The sequence below is a fragment of the Colletotrichum godetiae genome (genome assembly GCF_030913485.1).
Source record: "Colletotrichum godetiae strain CBS 193.32 chromosome Unknown BDP55scaffold_18, whole genome shotgun sequence".
Lineage (NCBI taxonomy): Eukaryota > Fungi > Ascomycota > Sordariomycetes > Glomerellales > Glomerellaceae > Colletotrichum > Colletotrichum godetiae.
The window spans coordinates 635,113-654,346 of NW_026851266.1; the positions used below are offsets into that span (position 1 = coordinate 635,113).

General features: G+C 50.3%; 7 protein-coding genes across 7 annotated transcripts; 6 read left to right on the top strand and 1 right to left on the bottom strand.

Annotated features, from left to right (window-relative positions):
• Window positions 1-761: 761 nt before the first annotated feature.
• Window positions 762-1,806, top strand: BDP55DRAFT_551351 (uncharacterized protein; the record flags this gene model as incomplete). The annotated part of the gene is made up of 3 exons (XM_060569105.1): window positions 762-917; window positions 1,010-1,259; window positions 1,319-1,806. The coding sequence occupies 3 exons, from the start codon at window positions 762-764 to the stop codon at window positions 1,804-1,806; spliced, it is 894 nt and encodes a 297-aa protein (XP_060430329.1).
• Window positions 1,807-4,566: 2,760 nt separating this feature from the next.
• BDP55DRAFT_550907 (ctr copper transporter) lies at window positions 4,567-5,334 on the top strand (the record flags this gene model as incomplete). Its single annotated transcript, XM_060569067.1, has 4 exons — window positions 4,567-4,659; window positions 4,722-4,770; window positions 4,824-5,139; window positions 5,196-5,334. The coding sequence occupies 4 exons, from the start codon at window positions 4,567-4,569 to the stop codon at window positions 5,332-5,334; spliced, it is 597 nt and encodes a 198-aa protein (XP_060430330.1).
• A 744-nt stretch (window positions 5,335-6,078) lies between these two features.
• On the top strand, window positions 6,079-7,037 carry BDP55DRAFT_693534 (uncharacterized protein; the record flags this gene model as incomplete). Its single annotated transcript, XM_060577233.1, has 4 exons — window positions 6,079-6,204; window positions 6,267-6,372; window positions 6,415-6,576; window positions 6,610-7,037. The coding sequence occupies 4 exons, from the start codon at window positions 6,079-6,081 to the stop codon at window positions 7,035-7,037; spliced, it is 822 nt and encodes a 273-aa protein (XP_060430331.1).
• A 983-nt stretch (window positions 7,038-8,020) lies between these two features.
• BDP55DRAFT_715030 (uncharacterized protein) lies at window positions 8,021-8,812 on the top strand (the record flags this gene model as incomplete). Its single annotated transcript, XM_060578286.1, has 1 exon — window positions 8,021-8,812. One exon carries the CDS (start codon window positions 8,021-8,023, stop codon window positions 8,783-8,785), a length of 765 nt encoding a protein of 254 aa, XP_060430332.1. The 3' UTR covers window positions 8,786-8,812.
• Window positions 8,813-9,862: 1,050 nt separating this feature from the next.
• Window positions 9,863-10,603, top strand: BDP55DRAFT_631493 (uncharacterized protein; the record flags this gene model as incomplete). Its single annotated transcript, XM_060572288.1, has 1 exon — window positions 9,863-10,603. One exon carries the CDS (start codon window positions 9,863-9,865, stop codon window positions 10,601-10,603), a length of 741 nt encoding a protein of 246 aa, XP_060430333.1.
• Window positions 10,604-14,056: 3,453 nt separating this feature from the next.
• Window positions 14,057-16,644, top strand: BDP55DRAFT_631494 (uncharacterized protein; the record flags this gene model as incomplete). The annotated part of the gene is made up of 6 exons (XM_060572289.1): window positions 14,057-14,668; window positions 14,782-14,831; window positions 15,151-15,417; window positions 15,468-15,928; window positions 16,059-16,418; window positions 16,511-16,644. The coding sequence occupies 6 exons, from the start codon at window positions 14,057-14,059 to the stop codon at window positions 16,642-16,644; spliced, it is 1,884 nt and encodes a 627-aa protein (XP_060430334.1).
• Window positions 16,645-16,797: 153 nt separating this feature from the next.
• Window positions 16,798-18,621, bottom strand: BDP55DRAFT_551340 (major facilitator superfamily transporter; the record flags this gene model as incomplete). The annotated part of the gene is made up of 6 exons (XM_060569104.1): window positions 16,798-16,968; window positions 17,003-17,144; window positions 17,225-17,477; window positions 17,546-18,267; window positions 18,330-18,358; window positions 18,415-18,621. The coding sequence occupies 6 exons, from the start codon at window positions 18,619-18,621 to the stop codon at window positions 16,798-16,800; spliced, it is 1,524 nt and encodes a 507-aa protein (XP_060430335.1).
• Between the last annotated feature and the right edge of the window lie 613 nt (window positions 18,622-19,234).

Below are 19,234 nucleotides of genomic sequence, written 5' to 3' on the forward strand. Positions count from 1 at the left end.
GAGATAAGATGATCCCTAAAATTCGAGTCAACCTAGAGCCCTCAGTAACATTCCAATAATCTGGAGCAGATAGAAGCTGAGCGCAATCTCTGAGAGTAATCCAAGCTAGCTTCCATCACCAACTTATAGGTAACATCACCATCAGCAGAGCCACTTGACCCCGCCGTATCTGCTCATCCAGGCTTACCAGGCTCCCCATACTCCACCCTTCCCGTCATACCGAACATGTTCGGACATCGGCAGGTCACCAAGGTCCGAAGCCCCGGCTCGACGTCTCATTTCCCCGTCTCCCAAGAGCCCCGATTACCCAATCCAGAAACCGCATCGGTGACCCCATCCCGTCGGCAGCCACCGCCATGATCCCACAGCGGCATTAGCGGAAGCTCCCCAGGTGAAACCGCGCCAGAGCTCCCTGCACATCACCCCAGGTCCCCCAGCGCTCCCCTAGCACGGGCCAATGGCGAGATGCCTTTTAATCAGCCAACCTCTCTCTCCTGCTTCACCGCAAGCTCCAAAGACCTGGAAGCTCCAGACTTTCTAGGAAACGTTGGACAAGCTTCCCTTCTCTCGGCCCCGAGGTGACGTCCAATACAAAGCTGCCCTGTGCTGCCGCTGTCCTCCCGGTCACGCAACCTCGACCCTCGATTCCCTCAACAGGCGGCAACGCACGTCAGTGAATCGTACCACTTTCCACCTTCCACCCTGATTGTATATCAGTTGCGCCATTCGCTCTCGCTAGGCTCCACCGACCTCTTCTCAAAATGGCCGGATATCTCTTGCTTGTGATCCCAAGCATCCTCGTCAGCTTGCTAGCTTCCAGAGCGCCATTCATGATGACCACCACACCGCAAACCACCAAGCCCTGGGCTGACGGGCCCATGAAGCTCATCACCACGCCGCAGTATGCGACCAAGAAGGTTCGTTCGTAGCTTGGATCCAGGCGACGAGCCTGTCGGGTTCAATGGGGACCGGGCCCAATTGGAAGTAGGTCCAACTGACATTCCAACAGACCGACCTCTTCACGCTGGGCTCAACGCATATGGCCCTGCTGCACAACTCGATCCTGCGAGGTTATAACTCCATTTACCAACAGGCCCCCTATATCCAGGAAGCAGACAAGGCAGACTTTATAGGCTACTCCCAGACCTGGTTCAAATTCGTCAAGTCGCACCATGACGACGAGGAAGAGTCGCTCTTCACAAAGGTCGAGGATCTCCTCGAGGACAAGAATGTCTTTGCCGAGACGCATAAGGAACACGGTACGTACCTGATATCCATCACACCGATTCGAGACGACCAACTGACACAAGACGGACAGAATCTTTCCTCGGTGGCCTTGCCGAGTTCAACAAATACCTTACCTCCCTATCCTCGCCGTCCGACTTCTCCGGCGCCAAGCTGCTCGAGATCATGAATAGCTTCCAAGAACCCTTCGAGAACCACTTCCACAGCGAGATCACCACCATTGCCGGCATGGCGGAGCACCCGAACGCGCCCAAGGAGGGAACACCGGAGGCGGCCAACGCGAGCCTGACGTTCAAGACGTGGGGCAAGAGCACCGTCACTAAGGCGGGCACGGCGGATGTGGTGCCGTTCTTCCTGCTGAACCTGGATCGGACGACGGAAGACGGATTGTGGGCGAACTGGCCGCCCATGCCGGCGCCGATCAAGTGGGGTTTGATCAATATCGCGGGTGCTTGGCACTGGGGGTGGTGGAAGTTTGCCAGCTGCGATGCGGCAGGGCAGCCGAGGGAACTGTACGCGCTGGAGTCCAAGACGGAGGATAAAACCAAGGCTGAGCTATGATTGACGGTTTTTGCAGTGAAGACGAAACTTCTGTGGTTTGCTGGGACGACGGATTGGCGTTTCAAGGTGTTTGGGGCATGTGTATCTGTAGGAAGTACTCGCGTACTTGTAAGATAATGCTCATGGTGGGCAGAAAACAGCTAGGTCCAATGGTTAAATTACTGGATGCCCGCTGAAATCCGTCGCCCACATTGATGCTAGGGCCCAGGTCCAAGTGTGCCGCGGATAAAGTTGAGCGGGGAGGTGTTCGGCGACAGCGTCATTCGTTGGTAGCAAGCCGTGAGATCGGCGGTGGGAATCGAGGCATGGTAGCCACAGTCTGAGAAGGCGGAAGAGCCAAGCAAGAGCATGGCGGAGATTAGGAACCTGGCGCTAAAACTGAAGTTGCAGCAGGCTTCCCTGTTGGCTTTATCTCTCCGGCCTTGGCCCTCCGGTCGCAGCTCTAAAGCCTCTGATCTCTTGACCGATATTCTTCTCGTGGAAGTTCAGATGGAGACAGGCAGTGAAAGCAGCAGGCAGGCCAACAAGCCAACACGATGTGGTTGGTGATGAGGCGGCCAACAGGCAGCGAACGGGTTGTAGCGAGCAATTTAGAGAGGCGAGGCGAGCTGCAATGCGACGCAACCCCAACGGCAGGCCGATATTGCAGAAGCAGACGCACGGCGCCGGGGCGGCGGAAGCCTCGTCTTGTAGCCCAATGGACGGCGAGGTCGAACTGGGGCTCTTTTTGGCTCTTCGCAACCTCAGATCGCGCACTCCCGAGTCTACCTGGTTGGATCGGTTGGAATTATCGCAAACTGCAGCTTCTTTCCTGAGCCATCGGCGTAAACGACATGGCAACACATGAAGGGAAGGCACCGGCGTCGGAAACCTGGAGTCTAGAATCGACAATCTTTCGCAAATGTTCTCAGAATAGCGCATGTCAGGCCAGGGGCGTCGGCCATTTTCCTTGGCCAAGTCCACCGCATCGCATCGCATCGCATCGCATCGGCCGAGGGCCTGGAAGTAGCCGCTGTAAATGCCGACTTGCAGGTGAGCAGCCATATCCCGAATCGCAGTCTGATGCCGTAGCACAAATGTTCAAGATCTGACAGAGCCATGGTGGTATCTAGCGAGGTTCGACGAGCTGATGGTCGCGCAAGCGAAACGCGGTGAGTGGCGGGCGTACAGGGCGTCTAGATAGGCTTCATCTTCACTGTCATTCCTGTGAAGCTGGGTGATAGTTGCCTCGTGAGGCGATGTCAGGATGTACGACGGGACAGGCATGATGACCTTCTCGTTTTCAATGATCAGCCCGACGGTGGACAGGGCTGAGCCTAAGGTGCAGCTCGTTCATAGCGTTACCGCGGGGGCTCTCAAGAAATCTCTAGAGTCAAGTTACTGTTCTATTTGGCGGAATTGGCAAAGTATTTTGAGCCTCGAGGTGCATGTGGGGCAAAGTGGCCGAATGTGACCTGCCTGTTGCAACTTTGATGGAGGTACTCCGTACGAAGAGGCTAGAAAGAGGGACAGGTTTGTACAGTAAGCGCCGAGTACTGCGTTCGAGTAAGACATGGGTCGATACATGAGAGGGATTGCGAGAGTACAGGTCGTGATAGGAAATACAGGGTGCGTTGAACATGGAAAATCGAAAGTCGAGAATCAAGACTTGCAGTCCCGCGGGTGTCGTGCAGGGAAAGTTTTGTGGGAAGCAGCCCGGGGATCTTTCGAGGTTGCAATTGGGCGTAAACTTGCTCAAAAACTCTCAGGATGCTCGAGGCAGGAAGCGATAGCGTTGTCTTGGCAGCAGGAAAGAGCAGGAAGAGAGCAGGCAAGAGAGCAATTTTGCCCCCAGTTTCCCCGTGCGATTTTCTTACATGCGCCTTCCTGAACATACGATAAGGCAGGCCACTCCAACATCGACCTTCTTTGGCTGCTTCCTTGCCAGTTCAGGTTCTGCTGTACGTACCTCGTTGTACCTTATGTAACACAGGCCATAAGGAAAGCGCGAACATTAAACATGAAGAATCAACTTCTTTCTTTGGCGCTACAAGCAAGGACGGGAGGCCCTATGTTTATGTCACCGGAAAGACCAGGCTTGCCCGGTAAGGTAATTATTATATATGGATAGAGAAAGAATGGTACGTGCCTTAGAGTTCAAGTACAGGACCTCGTCAAGTGGAACCTCATCAGATAATCATCGACACATCCTCGTCGCTGCATTTACACCGATGCCCCTCCCCAGCCACAGTCCAACCGGGACCGCCAACCAACCATTTTCGTCTACCGACTCGCGACTCGACTTTTCTACTTCTCAACCATGGATGTCTATCGTGTTTCCTCTGCCCACTAACCCGCCGAATCTTACTTTTGGACCCTTGTTTGTCTCTCGGGAAGGAATCTAGCGCAAACCAGTCCTTGTAACTCCCTCCATCCCATGGAAATCTAGCTCAAAGTGGGTCTCTTGGCAAAGGTCGTTCTTCCCTTCGCGGCAAAGAAGAGAGAAGATCGATTGGATACCCTGCTGGCTCTGCCCTTATATAACAATGTCGAGACATATCCTCATTGCTCAAACTCTATTCCGTCTTTTCTTCTCCAGCTTCGCTCTACTCTGACTTCTTCCGGGCCGCCCCTGCTCCTTCGGTCGATCGTCGTTTGCGAGTATCACGACATCCGTACTAGGCACCTTTGCTACAACACAGACCATCTTCGGTACGGAGAAGCATCTACGAATAAACCGCCAAGATGGATCGCATGTCAATGGCCACCACCACCACTGCCATGGCTGCCACTGGCACCATGAGCATGGCCGCTACCACCAGCACCAAGGCTGCCATGTCTGGCATGGGAAGCAGCACCGGCTGCAAGATTTCTGTACGTTCTAGTCATCGTCAACATCATCCTAATATCCACGGCGCCTACTAACCGTTTGACAGATGTTGTGGAACTGGAACGTCAAGGACAGCTGCTTCATCAGCAGCCAGTGTACGAACCCCCCACCCTGTACCGACAACACCCAACCACTAACACCCCAGCAGGGAAGATCACCTCCAACGGCATGTTTGCTGGCTCATGTATTGGAGTTATTCTCCTGGTTATGGTCCTCGAGGCTCTCCGCCGCGCCACCAAGGAGTATGACAGATACCTCATCAAGGCCCACAAGCAGCAATACGCCAACGCCGGTGCCGTCTCCCCGAGCTCCGCTAGCGCCGACGACAACGGCAAGGGCTCGTCCGGCTCCGCTGCCGCTATAGCCGCAAACGTCGTCCCGCCCTTCCGCCCCAACGTCCTGCAGCAGGCCGTCCGCGCCCTCATCCACATGTGCCAATTTGCCGTTGCCTACTTTGTCATGCTGTACGTTTCATTGACTTTGCCTTCGCCCAAGGGAATCGCACTGACACTTTCTCTAGTCTTGCCATGTACTACAACGGTTACCTCATCATCTGCATCTTCATCGGTTCCTACATTGGCGCCTTCCTGTTCCAATGGGAGACCATTTACGACGGACCCACTACTGCTGCAAGCGAGGCTACCGTCTGCTGCGGTTGATCCGGATTAGATATACTTGATACATCGACTTGAGGCTCACGGGAGACGACACACCACGTCGTTGAGGAGGAATCATAATACTATACCCACGCAGCGATCCAATTGCACTACTGTTTGAATCATAATCCAGCGTTAGTAATAGGAGCACGTTCCCAACGTTGGCAACTGGTTGTGTTCTCCCTGCCCAATGACCTGACACCACGAAACCGATCTTTTTGCCTCCAATCTGCCCTGGCGCCTGCCGCGAAATACCTCGGAAGGGTTGATCAACTTGTTTGCAAGTCTTTTGCCTGTCAATCCGGGACTTTAGTGCTGGATCACGGCGGCGGGATAGTCGACCAGTCTACCAAACTGCAACATAGTTGTATTTGGCTGCATTATGTATATGAAACCGCTTCTCCGCGCAAGGCAGATGCAAAGGTTTCAAGCAACCTTTGATGCAACTCACAGCCCGTCTTATCGCCGAGGCTTTGGGTGACTAGAGGGAGCATATGTTCTTCGTCTTACCATTGCGAAGCATACCCCGCCGGATCAAATGATCCGTCCATTTCCTCGGAAAGGGACGGCTTCAGCCAAGATACGACTTGATCGGACACGCCATCTCGTCAGTACGTGACGTCTGAGTTGTCCTGATCTAATCTGTTCTTCAATACGCATAAGTTCCAGTCGTGACTCATCTTGTCCATAAAACTCCATTGCTTCAACATCAAACCCACGAGCTTGATCACCACCAAAATTACCAGGATGAATACCACCGGACTTCGCACCAAGGGGCTCCGTCCCGGCTTTGGAATCGAAGTACACAATTTCCCACTTCACCCAACTTCACTCAACCAAAACGCCCGTCTAATCGAAGACCTCGTCAAGGAAGTAATCTCCCCCCTCCCCTTACCTCCCACTCAATAAACCCTAACAAAATCCAACTACACCAGTACGGCTTCCTCGTCATACGCAAAACCAACCTAACAGACGAAATCCACATCGCCCTAGCCCGTCACCTCGGCGACCTAGACGACGTCAACCCCTACAACAAAGCAGGTTGAGCCACCCGCCTCCAATACGACGAGCTCTTTGACATAGGAAACATCAAAGCAGACGCATCGGTCGTCGACCGCAAGTCCCCAAGCACCCAGGCTGGATTAGACAATGCCCTCTTTCACGTTGATTCCAGCTTCAACCCTAGACGGGCGGAACATTCTCTGCTTCTGGCTCATGAGTTGCCCCCAAAAGGTACGGGCGGTAGTACGGAGTTTTGCGATACTAGGGCAGCATGAGATAGTCTTGAGGAAATGAAGGTGGAATTGGTCGAGAAAGATTACATTGCGTGTCAGTCTATCCTGCATTCCAAAAAACTTGCCGCCCCGGAGCACTTTGCAGACATCGAGCCCACAGATAATCCCATGGGACGACACAAACTCGTCCAAAATCACGAGCCCTCCGGGCGGATGAACCTCTATCTCGCAGCACACATCCACCACATCGAGAACCTCGCCGTGCCGGACTCAAAGGCTCTGTTCGAGAGGCTTTTTGAACACGCCACGCAGGAAAAGTACCGCGTCACGGTGGAGTGGGAGGATGTTGGAGATTTGGTTGTTTGGGATAATACGTGTACGATGCATCGCGCCATGGGCGGAGAGTTTGCGCATCGGTACAGGAGGGATATGAGGAGGGCTACTGTTCATGATGGGAGTAGCCTGGCGTGAGGGTTGAATGTGAGGACGGGGGTGAGGCAGGGGTTGCCGTGATGGATGGTGGACCTCATGCCGGATTTGCCAATGAAACCCCTGTCATCTTGACCATCACTGATGGCCCGGTTCTTCTTGGTCGGTCGGTCACCTACGCATTTACCGCAGTGGACAGAGAGACAGTCAGCGGGAAAGCGGTTGGCAAACTTCGCGATGTCATCAGGCTCTTTGTCTACTAGGTAGGTGCCTTGATTCTATCGGTTGTTCACGATTTTACCAAACCGCTCCGATAGTGTTATTAGGCAAACAATTTCCCATACCACCTTTCGACGCAAACACATCTATCCTTTCACTTCGGACTTATGATATTATCAAACCTTTGAGTCTTGAATCAGATGACTGCTCGTCATAAACCGGCGCCTGATGAACATTGGCCAGATGAAGGGAAAACTGAGATTCGGGGGCAATCAAGATAAAATCTCGCCAATGATTCAAGAGGCTGATGGTCAAGCTGGCGGTAACTTGAACCATCTGTTAAAAGTGAGAAGGACGTTTTTTTCATCGTCATGTGGTGACTTCTATCACTATGCTCGCTATACGTAAGACTAGGCAGAAGTCAAAGAAATTACGGATAACAGTTCTCTAAACAGCTTCATCTTAGCCGCCCGAGGTGACGATCTATGATGAAAGAAAACTGAAAACTACCATGTGATTTAGATCTCTTTGAAAGAAACTTATTTAACCAAACCGGTCAAATTTGAAGTATTTTAAAGGTGACATTATCCATTTTGGAAGTGAAGATGTCTTTAACACATCAGCAACAGAACCAGACAATCTACGGACCGCCCGTTTAAGGTAGCTTCAAAACCTGCCTTCCCTGCTCTCCTATATCACAGTTCAATCCGTCCATCTATCTTGAGGTAAATATATACTCTGTAGTTACACATGCTCAGGAATCCGGAGGTCGTTACACATACTGATACTGTTGCATCAAGGACGTTATGTCTACAGGCGGGCTCACCAACGGGCTCACCAACGGGCTCACCAACGGGCTTACCAATGGAGGTTCCCACTCAAGCGGAGATTCGACCCCAGACGAGACAGACACGAACATGGAAGGATTCTCGGATAGTTACCTGTTTCCTTGTCGTTTTCTAGATTGCGCATATTACGAGGACAAAGACCCTGCCACACATTTCGAAAATGACCCTTTTCGGGTGGAGCATGAAAATAGGCATATGAAGTGCTCGTACTGGTGGATTTGCAACGAAGAATTCGAAACTAAGGGACTTGCGGAAAATCATGAAAATATGCACCACGAGAGGCTCAACTGGCGGTTTCAATGTACCTGGTGCTCTTGGCGTTGGAGGTCTGCAAAGCAGTGGAGAATGTGTGAAGTATCACACCATGCGGACCGTGTTGCGGACGGCTTTCACTGGGTGTGTATGGAAGGCCCTGATGAAAGTCCGTGCAAAACAGGCTTCAAGTGTCAAGAACTTGGTCTGTTCGAGAGACATTTATCAACGACACACAACGTACCCCAAGACCAAGTCTCAACGATTGTCGAAAATTCTGAGTGTAAGCCGAATGGACGCGGATTCTTTTGCCTAGGTTGTAGCAAGGTTCGCAAAATCGACGATCCCGAATTTTCAAATTACCCCGAGGTCCATGGGCATTGGAATTCGCGGCGTTTGGATCATCATCAAACGCATGTGACGCCCGTGGGACTTATTTGGCCACAGCCTAGTCAGGGAGGGCCTAGATGAGGCGAGGAGGCTGGTGACGTTGAAATGGGCGGTTATGCCAGAAAATTGGCTACTAGCACTGAGTTGAAGCAGCCAAGGGTATATACGATAATCTAGCTGCTAGTTCAGTATCTCTTATCTACAATAAAGTACTTGAAAAACAAATCATCGTGATCATCTTTCTTGTACAAAGTTTACCTTAGCGTAAATACGTGAGAACAACAATCACGAAGATTTGATTTGAGACTAGAAGGCTCGCCATGCAACACAAGAGTAAACACATTGACACCTATTGGAAGCTCATTTTATTCGCCAGAAATGACCCAGAGCATTCGAATTGGGTTCTCAAACGTACTAGGTAGTCTCGAAGGCGGTCCTCGGGGTTACCTGGCTCAAGTGACAGAGGCGTGTTTACCGCCGGAGCGTTGTAAAACGTCATCACATCCGCGGAAGAAGTCAAAATAGGCAAACAGGACTATCATTACCTAGATAGTTTACCTTTGATACCGTGGAGATTCAGCTAGTCATCGGCCACTTCTCTCAGATAACGCAAAGAGTCGTCTAGCTTGACCCTTGCTCAATAGTCCTTGACAGTCGATCCTTGTCTGTGATGCATCTCACGGTGCACCACGTTTCTGGTGGCGGTCAGTATCAAACAGATCCATTATCATCAGATTGAATCGAAGTCTTTCTCTCAAACATGAACATCATTTTCATGCATATAACTCAATGAGACTTGACATAATGAATGGCCCCCGGTCTCACCGCCAAAACCATGCACAGATACTAGGATGTAGCAATCAAGAAGACCGGGAGTCCAAGATCCGACTCCATGTAGCGATTCATTTGGGTGCTATCTTTCGCAATACGAGTATTTCAAGAGTCGTATCACCCGGGCTCAAAGTAAGGATAGCATCCATCACTCAGGAAATTCTACGAACCTTGTAGCCAACCTAAGGTACAATTCACAGCGTTAACTTTCCACTATCAACCACAAATCGAACCATGAATCAACCTTCAGGTAGCTATTATTCTGGTTAGCTCACCAAGATCGTGTACGAGTTCGGCACATGCTAACAGTGTTGTAACATAGGCACCATGTCTTCCTCAGATAGTGACAGCTCCCCTATGCTCCAGAGCCCTGATATGGGGTTTGTACTCGAGCTTGTGTGTTATCATAAAGATTGCAACGCCCATTTCGATGATGACGAGGACCGACATGCGCACGAACAAACGCATCTCACGTGCACACATTGCGACCGAGGATTCGAAAGTGTGGCGGATCGGGTTGATCACGAAGCAGCGCATCTTACGTGCTACTATGGATACTGTGGCTTACAATTCGAGACTGAGGAGCTCCGGGAGGAGCACGAAGAAAGTGAAGAAAGTGCACATTTTTCTGGCAATTTCCGGTGTACCATCTGCGGGGAAGCTTGGCCGGATGCAATCCAGTGGAGAGTGTGTGAAGCATCACACAATCCTAGACGGCCCGAGATCTACTGGGTGTGCTCGGAGGCATCGGTCATTGATGCAAAGCCGTGCAACACATCCTTTACCAGTGAGCAACGCGACAATTTCGTGACACACTTGAGTTCACGGCATGACCACCGATCACACACGCCGGGTCAGTTACCAGGCCACATCCTCGAGAAGTTTTGTTTTAAACATTCTGGATTCTGGTGCGGATATTGTGGCAAGGGTCTCAAATACGACTCTCCAGATATAAAAAGAGGCCTTGAGGTCCGCACAATAGACCAGCCACTACGCTTGGATCACATCCAAAAGCATGTGTTGGAAGATGGTGCCATCGAGTGGCATTGGCCTATTCCGGGAGTGTGAGCGTGAATTAATTAGAACGCAGAGATCAGCAGTCCTGCCCCACGATGGGCCGCTGAACGAGAAGGATAAGACATGTTTTTTGTTTTTGTGAATTAGTTGCAGGTCAGATATCCTTGCTTGAGGAGAGAAAGTCAAGACAGAAATGAGGTCAGTAATTAATGTGTAGTATTTCCCTCATGTCTCATTGCATTTGGCATCATTTCCGTGACTCGTGCCGTTAAATTCGAGTTTGGGCAGTTAGTCTCAGAAAGGCAGCAATCGGCTTTTCTATTCAAAGTAACAAAACGCACGCGTTCACCGCCATGACAAGGTAAACACCATTGTTCCGCCGCACTATAAGTCCATGTTGACAAAGAAGACTCGAAGTTTGTGGCAATCCCCGGCTCGACTTCGATCACCGCATCCTTCGTTGAAGAAACAGCGATCCTTGCCGGCCGACGGAAAGAATCTCGATTTCAAGCTTGGCCAATGAAGTCCCTGGCAATTGCCAATGGCCACTCTTCATGGCATAATACCAAGACTTGCCGCATTGCCAATATGGCCTCACAATTGCAGAGGGCTCTTTGTCACCTCAACCAACTGTTCAGTATCCCAGCGAGTGACTTCATGAGGAGTTAGCAAACGCCGCCCAATATTAAGATTCGCCACAGAACACCTTTATCATTTCACTTCAAATAGCACAACGATGGGCCTTGACGGGCATCATGAAACTTGGTAGTGAAGAATGTCCATTGATTGTGCAATGCGGCAATATGGCACTAAACGCATTCATACCTGCCCAAAGGTCAACTGAATGACCATGAATGGATCTTAGCATCCATGAAGAACCACTGAGAAGTTGTTTCAATGGCGGTGTTCGTGGTCATCTACCGAAGATGATAATTCACAAAACAATGTCTACCGCCGCAGCGTGACAAACGCTACCGTGCAGCGAGTCAACACGGAAGTTTTGAATCTTGACTCCCCAGATGTACTCAGATTGACAGAGATGCTCTATATGGCGATCAAACTCTTCTTTTAGGGAATTCAAAGGGCTGACTGATCTGGCCTTCTCTCTAAGATGTACTAATCTCATGCACGATACACATTGAACCTTTCTGATGCGGTCAACACCAAGACGAAAGCGCGCTTTTTCTTTTGAAGCTTACCAGATGATACAGATGCTTTTGGTTGGTTTAATGAGGAAGATTGACTTGACTCATCTATTGTCACTCAGGCATGCTGAATACCTGACCACCCATAATGCAAAGGGAACACTTCACGAGAATGGAGGAGTAAACATTGCCGATAGCACGGGATCTTGATCTATTCAAAGGTATCAGATTATTAGTATACGATGGGTAAGGGTATCCCGCTTCGAATTGAGAACAAAACACATCACAACATCGGATCCAGACATTCTACAGACCTTGCATTTGACGTGTGAGTCTTCCGTTGATTTCATTCAACTTCAAACACAAATCTTGGTAGTCTATCTCAAGGTAGCTATCACTTTGCGTCTCTTTCTAATCTACTCTCTATGTTTATCATACATGTGCTGACGATGTTATTACAAAAGCATCATATCCACGAACGGAACCGCGTATACGAACGGACATGGAATCAATGGAATGTATTTCGAATGGACATCGACCCACAAACGGAAATCATCTCATAAACGGGCACTCTTGCATAAATTGCCATCGATGCACAGATCAGAGCAGTGCAGAGGAGCGAGCAGCGACCCCAACAGGTGCTGTTACGGATGTTGCGGTGAGCGACACAACACTCCAGAGCTGTTGCTTGCGCACATTGAAACAGTGCACCGAAGGCAAGAAGATCATCTACAACTCCCATGCACCTATCCGAACTGTGGCCGCCATTTTCCGTCTGCAATGGAGTGAAGAGCGCACGAACGATTGACGGCATGACACAAGCTATCTTGTGGATGTGTACCCCAGCATTTACTGATTGCGTAAACGGTGCAAGATATCATTTACCTTTGGGCAACGCTTCCAGTTCATGGAGTACTTGGCAACGGTGCACGCAGAGCCGCGAACATGGGAACGCATAGTTCCAATCCTTAAAGAGTCCACTTTCCCGATTGACGCTGAGGAATTTTACTGTGGATGGTGTAAGGAGGGTCTGAGATACGATCATCCGAGAATCATGACTGATGAGCTTGTTCTTCGTGATATTAAGCAGCTGCTGCGTTTGGATCACCTCCAAAAGTATTTGATGAAAGATGAAGGGGAACCTCTGTTGACCTGGCCTAATCCGTGAGTGTCGCAGAGGAATGATTGAGCCGAGGAGTGATAGACAGGTGACTGATAGAGATGGGAGCGATAGACAGGAGACTGATGGAGCATAAATCAGTGGTTGAGCCTGATGGTGAGCCACTGAACCCTTGGAAATGGAGTTGTTTCTTAGTATCTAGGCGTTGGTCAAAGATTTGCGAATACTTTAGGTAATTGAGTAGGCTTGCCTACTAAGGAAGTGCAAACCCAGTCAAAAAACATGTCTCTGAGGTCTTCCCAATGGATAGTCCTCATACCAAATAATGTAAAGATAAATGATAGACTTTGCAGATTATTCCGCAATAATCATCAGGTCCTGTCACGTTAGAGGTTTATCATTTGTGTTTGATTTTGAGATCGGTCCCCTGTGGCCATGATAAGAACCATGTCGGTTGTTGACTCCGGCCCTAGATTACGAGTTTCTCAAATGCATCGATAGGGCTTATCTGTTCAGAGTGACAAAGACGCGCGTGTTTACCGCCGCGATGTGGTAAACGCCACTATACCGCCGTACTATGGGTCGACATAGAAGATCTGAACAACTTTTCCTCACAAGATTCGTGTTAACAAAGAAGACCTTGGAGGTCGTTTCAGCTTCCTGGCAAGATCATTCATGGAGCTCAAAGGTACAACCAGAATAATGTACTGATTTGCTGAACTCGAAGCGGCGAGGAGCTGAGGTATTGCTAGCAAAGTGTTACTTCTCTGGCAGTGGTCACTATCAGAAAGAAATTCTCGAAGGGCTTTTCATTATACTCACGCCAGACGACGTTAGCTGGACGTATCCAGAAAGAAAGACGTAGCCGATGAATGTCACTCAAGGAATTTGAATGCTTTACCGCCCAAGATGAGATTATCACAAGAGCATGGAAGTAAAACGTGCCAAGTGGGCTTGGTCATCTCACAAGTCGATTTGACTATCGACTATGCTGAAGTATATTAAATGCGAGGTTATCCAGCCTTTGAGATACGAAAACAGGACCCATCACTAGAAGAGGATAAACCTACAATTATTCTACAAACTTCGCTCTTCATTTCCACACCTGTCGCCTGACTTCTAACTCCCTTCTGGTCACAATTTGAAGTACTTCTCTCTCTCGAGGTAGCTGCGACCCTGCTTCTGCTAGTAGTGTAACTTCCGAGTCGAAGATTATCCGATAGCGTCTATAACTGCATCATGTCTGTAAATGGAGCTACGCACACGAACGGGGCTTCCCTCACGAACGGGTATTCACACACTAACGGCATGGAGAATCCATCGGCGGACGAAGGTCTGCAGACGGATCGAAATATGCAGAGCCGGTTAAGGTGCTACTATGGGTATTGTGGCCGAACTTTCGCCAATGGGACGCTCCTACTTACCCATGAAGCGACGCACAACCAAAGTAACAACACTGCCATCACGTTTTTTTGTACCTTCGACGGCTGCCCACGTTCTTTCGACGATGCCAAAAATTGGAGGAATCATGAGGAAAATGATCACCCTAGCCGTTTCAATACCGGGATCCATTGGGTGTGTGGGCAGAACACTGCAGCTGTTGGCGAAGGCAGCTTTGTTGTGTGTAACCTGGCATTTACCCATCAAGAGCAGAAAGAATTCGTGACGCACCTGGTACGTTCCCACCATGGAAGGGTAGCACCAGAAATCTTGGAAGTGGGAAAGATCCTTATGGAGGACTGTTACCCAGGAAATTATGAAGGATTTTGGTGTCCTCGGTGTGCCAAGGCTTTGAAATTCAGCTCCGAACAGGTATATGAAAGACTTCGTCGCAGGGGAGCAGACCAAAATGTGCGTCTGGATCACCTCCAACAACATTATTATATCCGAGACCCAACCATGGCCTCGTCTCGAAGTTTTCCTAATTGGGGAGTGCAACTTGTGATAGAATAAGTAGATGTCAGTCGTTAAGTGTGACTACTATCTACGGTTTATGCGATGAGGAGATGGAGAGGTTTGTGTTGGAGATCTAGCTGCTCGTCAATTATGTTAGAATAACGAAGTGTACTTCGTAATGCGAGGTACTAAAGCCACAAAAATATTTCATTCTCAATATCTCCCTCATATGAATATCGTTTGACTGATTTTCCAACGTGATGCTCATACATTATTTCTATCCAAAGCTTTCATCAGATATGGAATCAGAATGACATGCAAAGAGACTGGAAAATAGAACTTGAGGAATGAAATCACGATCCCGGACTCGGCGAAGAATAATCCTCTTGGTGGCTTTGACTTTCATGCCTACATAATGCTTCAAAATACCCTGGTAGATATAGATTGCCATGGGGACCATCGGTTCCACAATGTCAAAATTCAGCTAGATCTCCCTTAGCATCTCGCCGTACATTGACTACAATATCAGCTGAACCTGAGCCTAGAGAGAGTGGTATAAACTCGGCGGAAGTCAGTCGTTCTAGCTCTATAATAAAAATTTCAACTCCCAAGGCCTCAAGAGATATAATGTCAGGTCTCAACAATTTTGAATTGGTTAAGCAAGGCGTTCTTCAACCTGAACAGGTATCCGAGCTTCAGGACGTGTAGGCTAGACATTACGACATGGTTGTGAGTTGAGACTCAAACAAAACAGATTTTCAAGAAAGTATCACCCATATTGCCCGATCAGTCTGGCACCCTTCTTGATCCAGCCGGGCTTGAAGCAGCTGCAGAAACGTGACTACTTCCTACTGGCAGTCTCATTGACGGTTGCGTCGAGAGACTCGCCAGAGCACGGAATCATTCAGCATTATTGTTGGAACCACGTGCGGAGCCTACTCCTCCAAGTGCTTCTGTCTTATTTCTGGACTCAGACCCCGCGAACAGTCGAAGGCCTGCTACTCTTATCTGAGTGGTTGCCTGACATCGAAAAAAAAGGCTCCACCTCGGAGTTCCAGAAGGATCATTTCAGTGGAGGAAGAACAACTTGGTCCATCGTTGGCCTGGCCGTACGCTGGGGCTACTCCTTGAGACTAGACCGTGCCGCATTCCGGGGGCCTGCTTCGGGATACTCCGTGGACGAAAGACAGGAGCAGAATCGTCTCATTTGGATGTGTGAGCCTAACTTCTTAGTTCATGCAAGATACGAAGTTCGTGCTGACCAATTTTTTAATCGTAGTCACATACTTGGCGGACAGGCAGATCTCAGTCTGACTGGGACAGTCTTTCTGTTCCCGTGGCCCAGTCCTTTCTTCTAAGCTCACGGCCAAGGACTTCCCGACTCTAAAGCCTGAAGCTGGATCGAGTACCGACGGCTACGCATCAGTTCTACATGCGCACTTGGATCTGATGCAGACTCTCCACAACGCCCACTCGATACTATATTCAGCTACTGAGAAGACGCAATCGACGATTCAGCAGGGTGACTACCCGCGCTACTTGGGCGATCTCATGGAGGCAGCAATGGCATGGAGTGTAAATCGGGAAGATTTCCAAGTGTCTCCGAAGATGAAGTCTACGCTCCGTCTTTCGCATGAATATCACTGCTTGTACATCAATACATTCTCATTTCATGCTGTAGTGACCCGAGAGGCTCAACCCCAAGGTACTCGGCGGAACGGCCGACGGTGGTCCCGTTCCAGTAACAGATCGGGTTCAAATCTTTTTCTAACGGTCTCATGGCCTCCCCCGATGCAGGATACATGAACTACCTTTTCAACTCCATGTGGCCTGAGTTGGTTAACTCAGAGCATCACGGGGACTCTCATGACTTCGAAGGGGAGCTACTGTGTTTCGATTTGGATCCCTCAAGTGGGTTCGAATCCCTGTAGATACATTGCCTGAGAAACACTTTACCACCACATCAGTGTCGTGCTCGAGTTCAGGCAAGACAGCAACAGATGCCACATGAATCCTCTGATGGTCAAAACTTCAATTTTACCCAATCATACTTAGACAGCAATTTCCAACCTGAAAGTCCTCTTCTAATGGGCATAAAATAACGTGGCCTCCGAATTGCTTGCCCTGATCCTCCTATTCTCCTTAACAAGCATCCACTTCATCAACCAGGCGCCGGCAGCACAGGCCACGCAGAACGCCGCGCTGCTGGCCATCGGAATCACGTATCTCGGGGCATCTGACGTGGGCCACAAGTACTAGGGAGACAGTTAGCAACCAAGTCCTCGGAACCTCGAAAGAGGAAAAAGGCAAGTGTAGTTGACTTACAGGTGTCCATATAAAGCTGATACTAGCGCTGGTATTGACTATCGCCAGCGCCGAAGCCTTCTTCTCTCTCGTCTGTCCACACGTACTTCCAACCCAACCAAGCAGGCTGTTCCCAAGCCTTGTCAGCTTCAATACGACCACAAAACATCTCCCAGGACCAAGGCTTGGGTGGGGGGGTTTACTCACATCGAGTTCACGCCGTATGTGCCAACAGTAAACACCGTCATGGCAAAGTACCTAGCGCCCGTATTCATCGTCACGCAAGCCAAGATGAACCCAAACGCAGCAACAGCCTTTGAAATAGTGATATGCCACGTCCTCTCGTTGGACCGACCCGAGCTCCACGCCCAAACGATGGAAAGTACGCCGGCAATGAGGTAGGGTGGGCACGTCAGGACCAGCGTAATCGTCGTGTTGAAGTTGAGCGTTTGGACAATCGCTTCGCACGCAGATTGGTCAGTGGCTGCCAGCAGTATCGAGAGTGAGAGAACCGAGAAGGAAACTCACTGGGGAAGAAATTCTTGAACCCATTCGTCGCAAGATGGCAATGCTGCATCCAGATAAACACCCACACCTTCGGATCAACAATCGCCTCGCGCAGACCACCCCAGGTACTACTCTGCATCTTCGCGCCAACGGTATCCCTCTCAATCCTGTCATGCGCAAGCTGTCGCTCCTCAGGCGTAAGCCACCTCGTCGTAAGAGGCTCGTCGGGGAGCGTAAAGCAAGCCATCATGGCGATCACAAACGTCACCGCGCCCTGGAGAATAAACAACCACCGCCACCCCTCGAGACCATGTAGTCCCTCCATACCGTGGAACACACCCGCAGCAATCAGCCCCGCAAACGCAGTCGCCAGAATATTCCCAGAATACAACACACTAATCCTCGTCGCGAGTTCCTTCCTGGTGTAAAATATGGACAAGATGTACAGCGCGCCGGGGTAATACGGCGCCTCGACAACACCGAGGAAGAAGCGCGTGAGGACGAGGCCTTTGTAATCTTTTACGACGGCAGTGAGGGCGGATACCACGGCCCAGGCCATCATGAAGCCGCCCATGTACCAGGAGGGCCGCACGCGGGTGAGGATCATGTTGCTGGGGATCTGGCCGAGGATGTAGCCGACGAAGAGGATGGAGACGCTGGTGGAGTATTCGACGCTGCTGAGGCCGAGTTGCTTTTCGAGGCCGTTGAGACGGGCTAGGGCTATTGCGTTGCGGTCGAGGTAGCTGGGTTTTATTAGTTGGTTGGCTTTGAGAGTTGTTGTTGGGTGGCGGTGGAAAGAACCTACTTGAGCCAGTACATCAACCAAAGGGTTGGCTTCATGGATAGTTAGATCGAGTTCAGGTAAGCAGCTTTAGTCTTGGGGGGCATACCATCACCCAGAGATCCAACTTCCTCACAAGCTTGATCTCCGTAGGATCAGTCTTGGCTGCAGCTCCAGAGTAGTCAACCGCCGCAGCAGGCCTCTTCTCATCCTCCAAGACATGAAAGTGCTCTTGGTGAAGAACCTGCTGCTTCTCATTATCGGTTGGCGATTGCGCCGGGAGGCCCTTGGCCACAGTCTCCGTCTGTGTCGCCATCTTGACGATGCTGTTATCGTTGCTACTAGTCCTCAACAAGACGAAGAATAATGGTGCGAGCGACAACAGCAAAAAAGTTGGATAGCTGAAGCAATGAATCGGGGTCCACGTTCAGAAACTTGGTCAAGGGTACCCAAGGCTGTATATGTACAACAATCTCGTACAACAAAACCTCAAACCCCCTTCGGTCCCTCTTCCCCGCAACAACCCCAGATTTGGCATCCTTGGCTCCGCGATATCTGGTGGGGGCGCCGTGGTACCGTGGCAGGGTGATATTCCATAGCCTTGGACCCAAAGTGACGGCGCCCACATTGCATAGTGGTGGTAAGGTCGCGGAAGCGTAAAGCGGCAAAAGCACAACTCGGCCAGCGGCGCCGAAGGCCGACAAGACCCATGAGGAGCATGGAGAGCGGCCACATCCCCGCGCGGTATCCCACGCGCCACAAAGGATTCATCGTCTCTCATTGCCCAGCCGCCGTCCTCTCTCCAACTCCAGATTTCCGCCTTGGCATTTGTTCGCTCAGTTCCCCGCCGGATGGTGGTATCGGGGAAGGTTTCGGTGGGCCAAACATTGCTCTTCTTACTCATTCCTCTGAAGACTGAGCCAATCAGA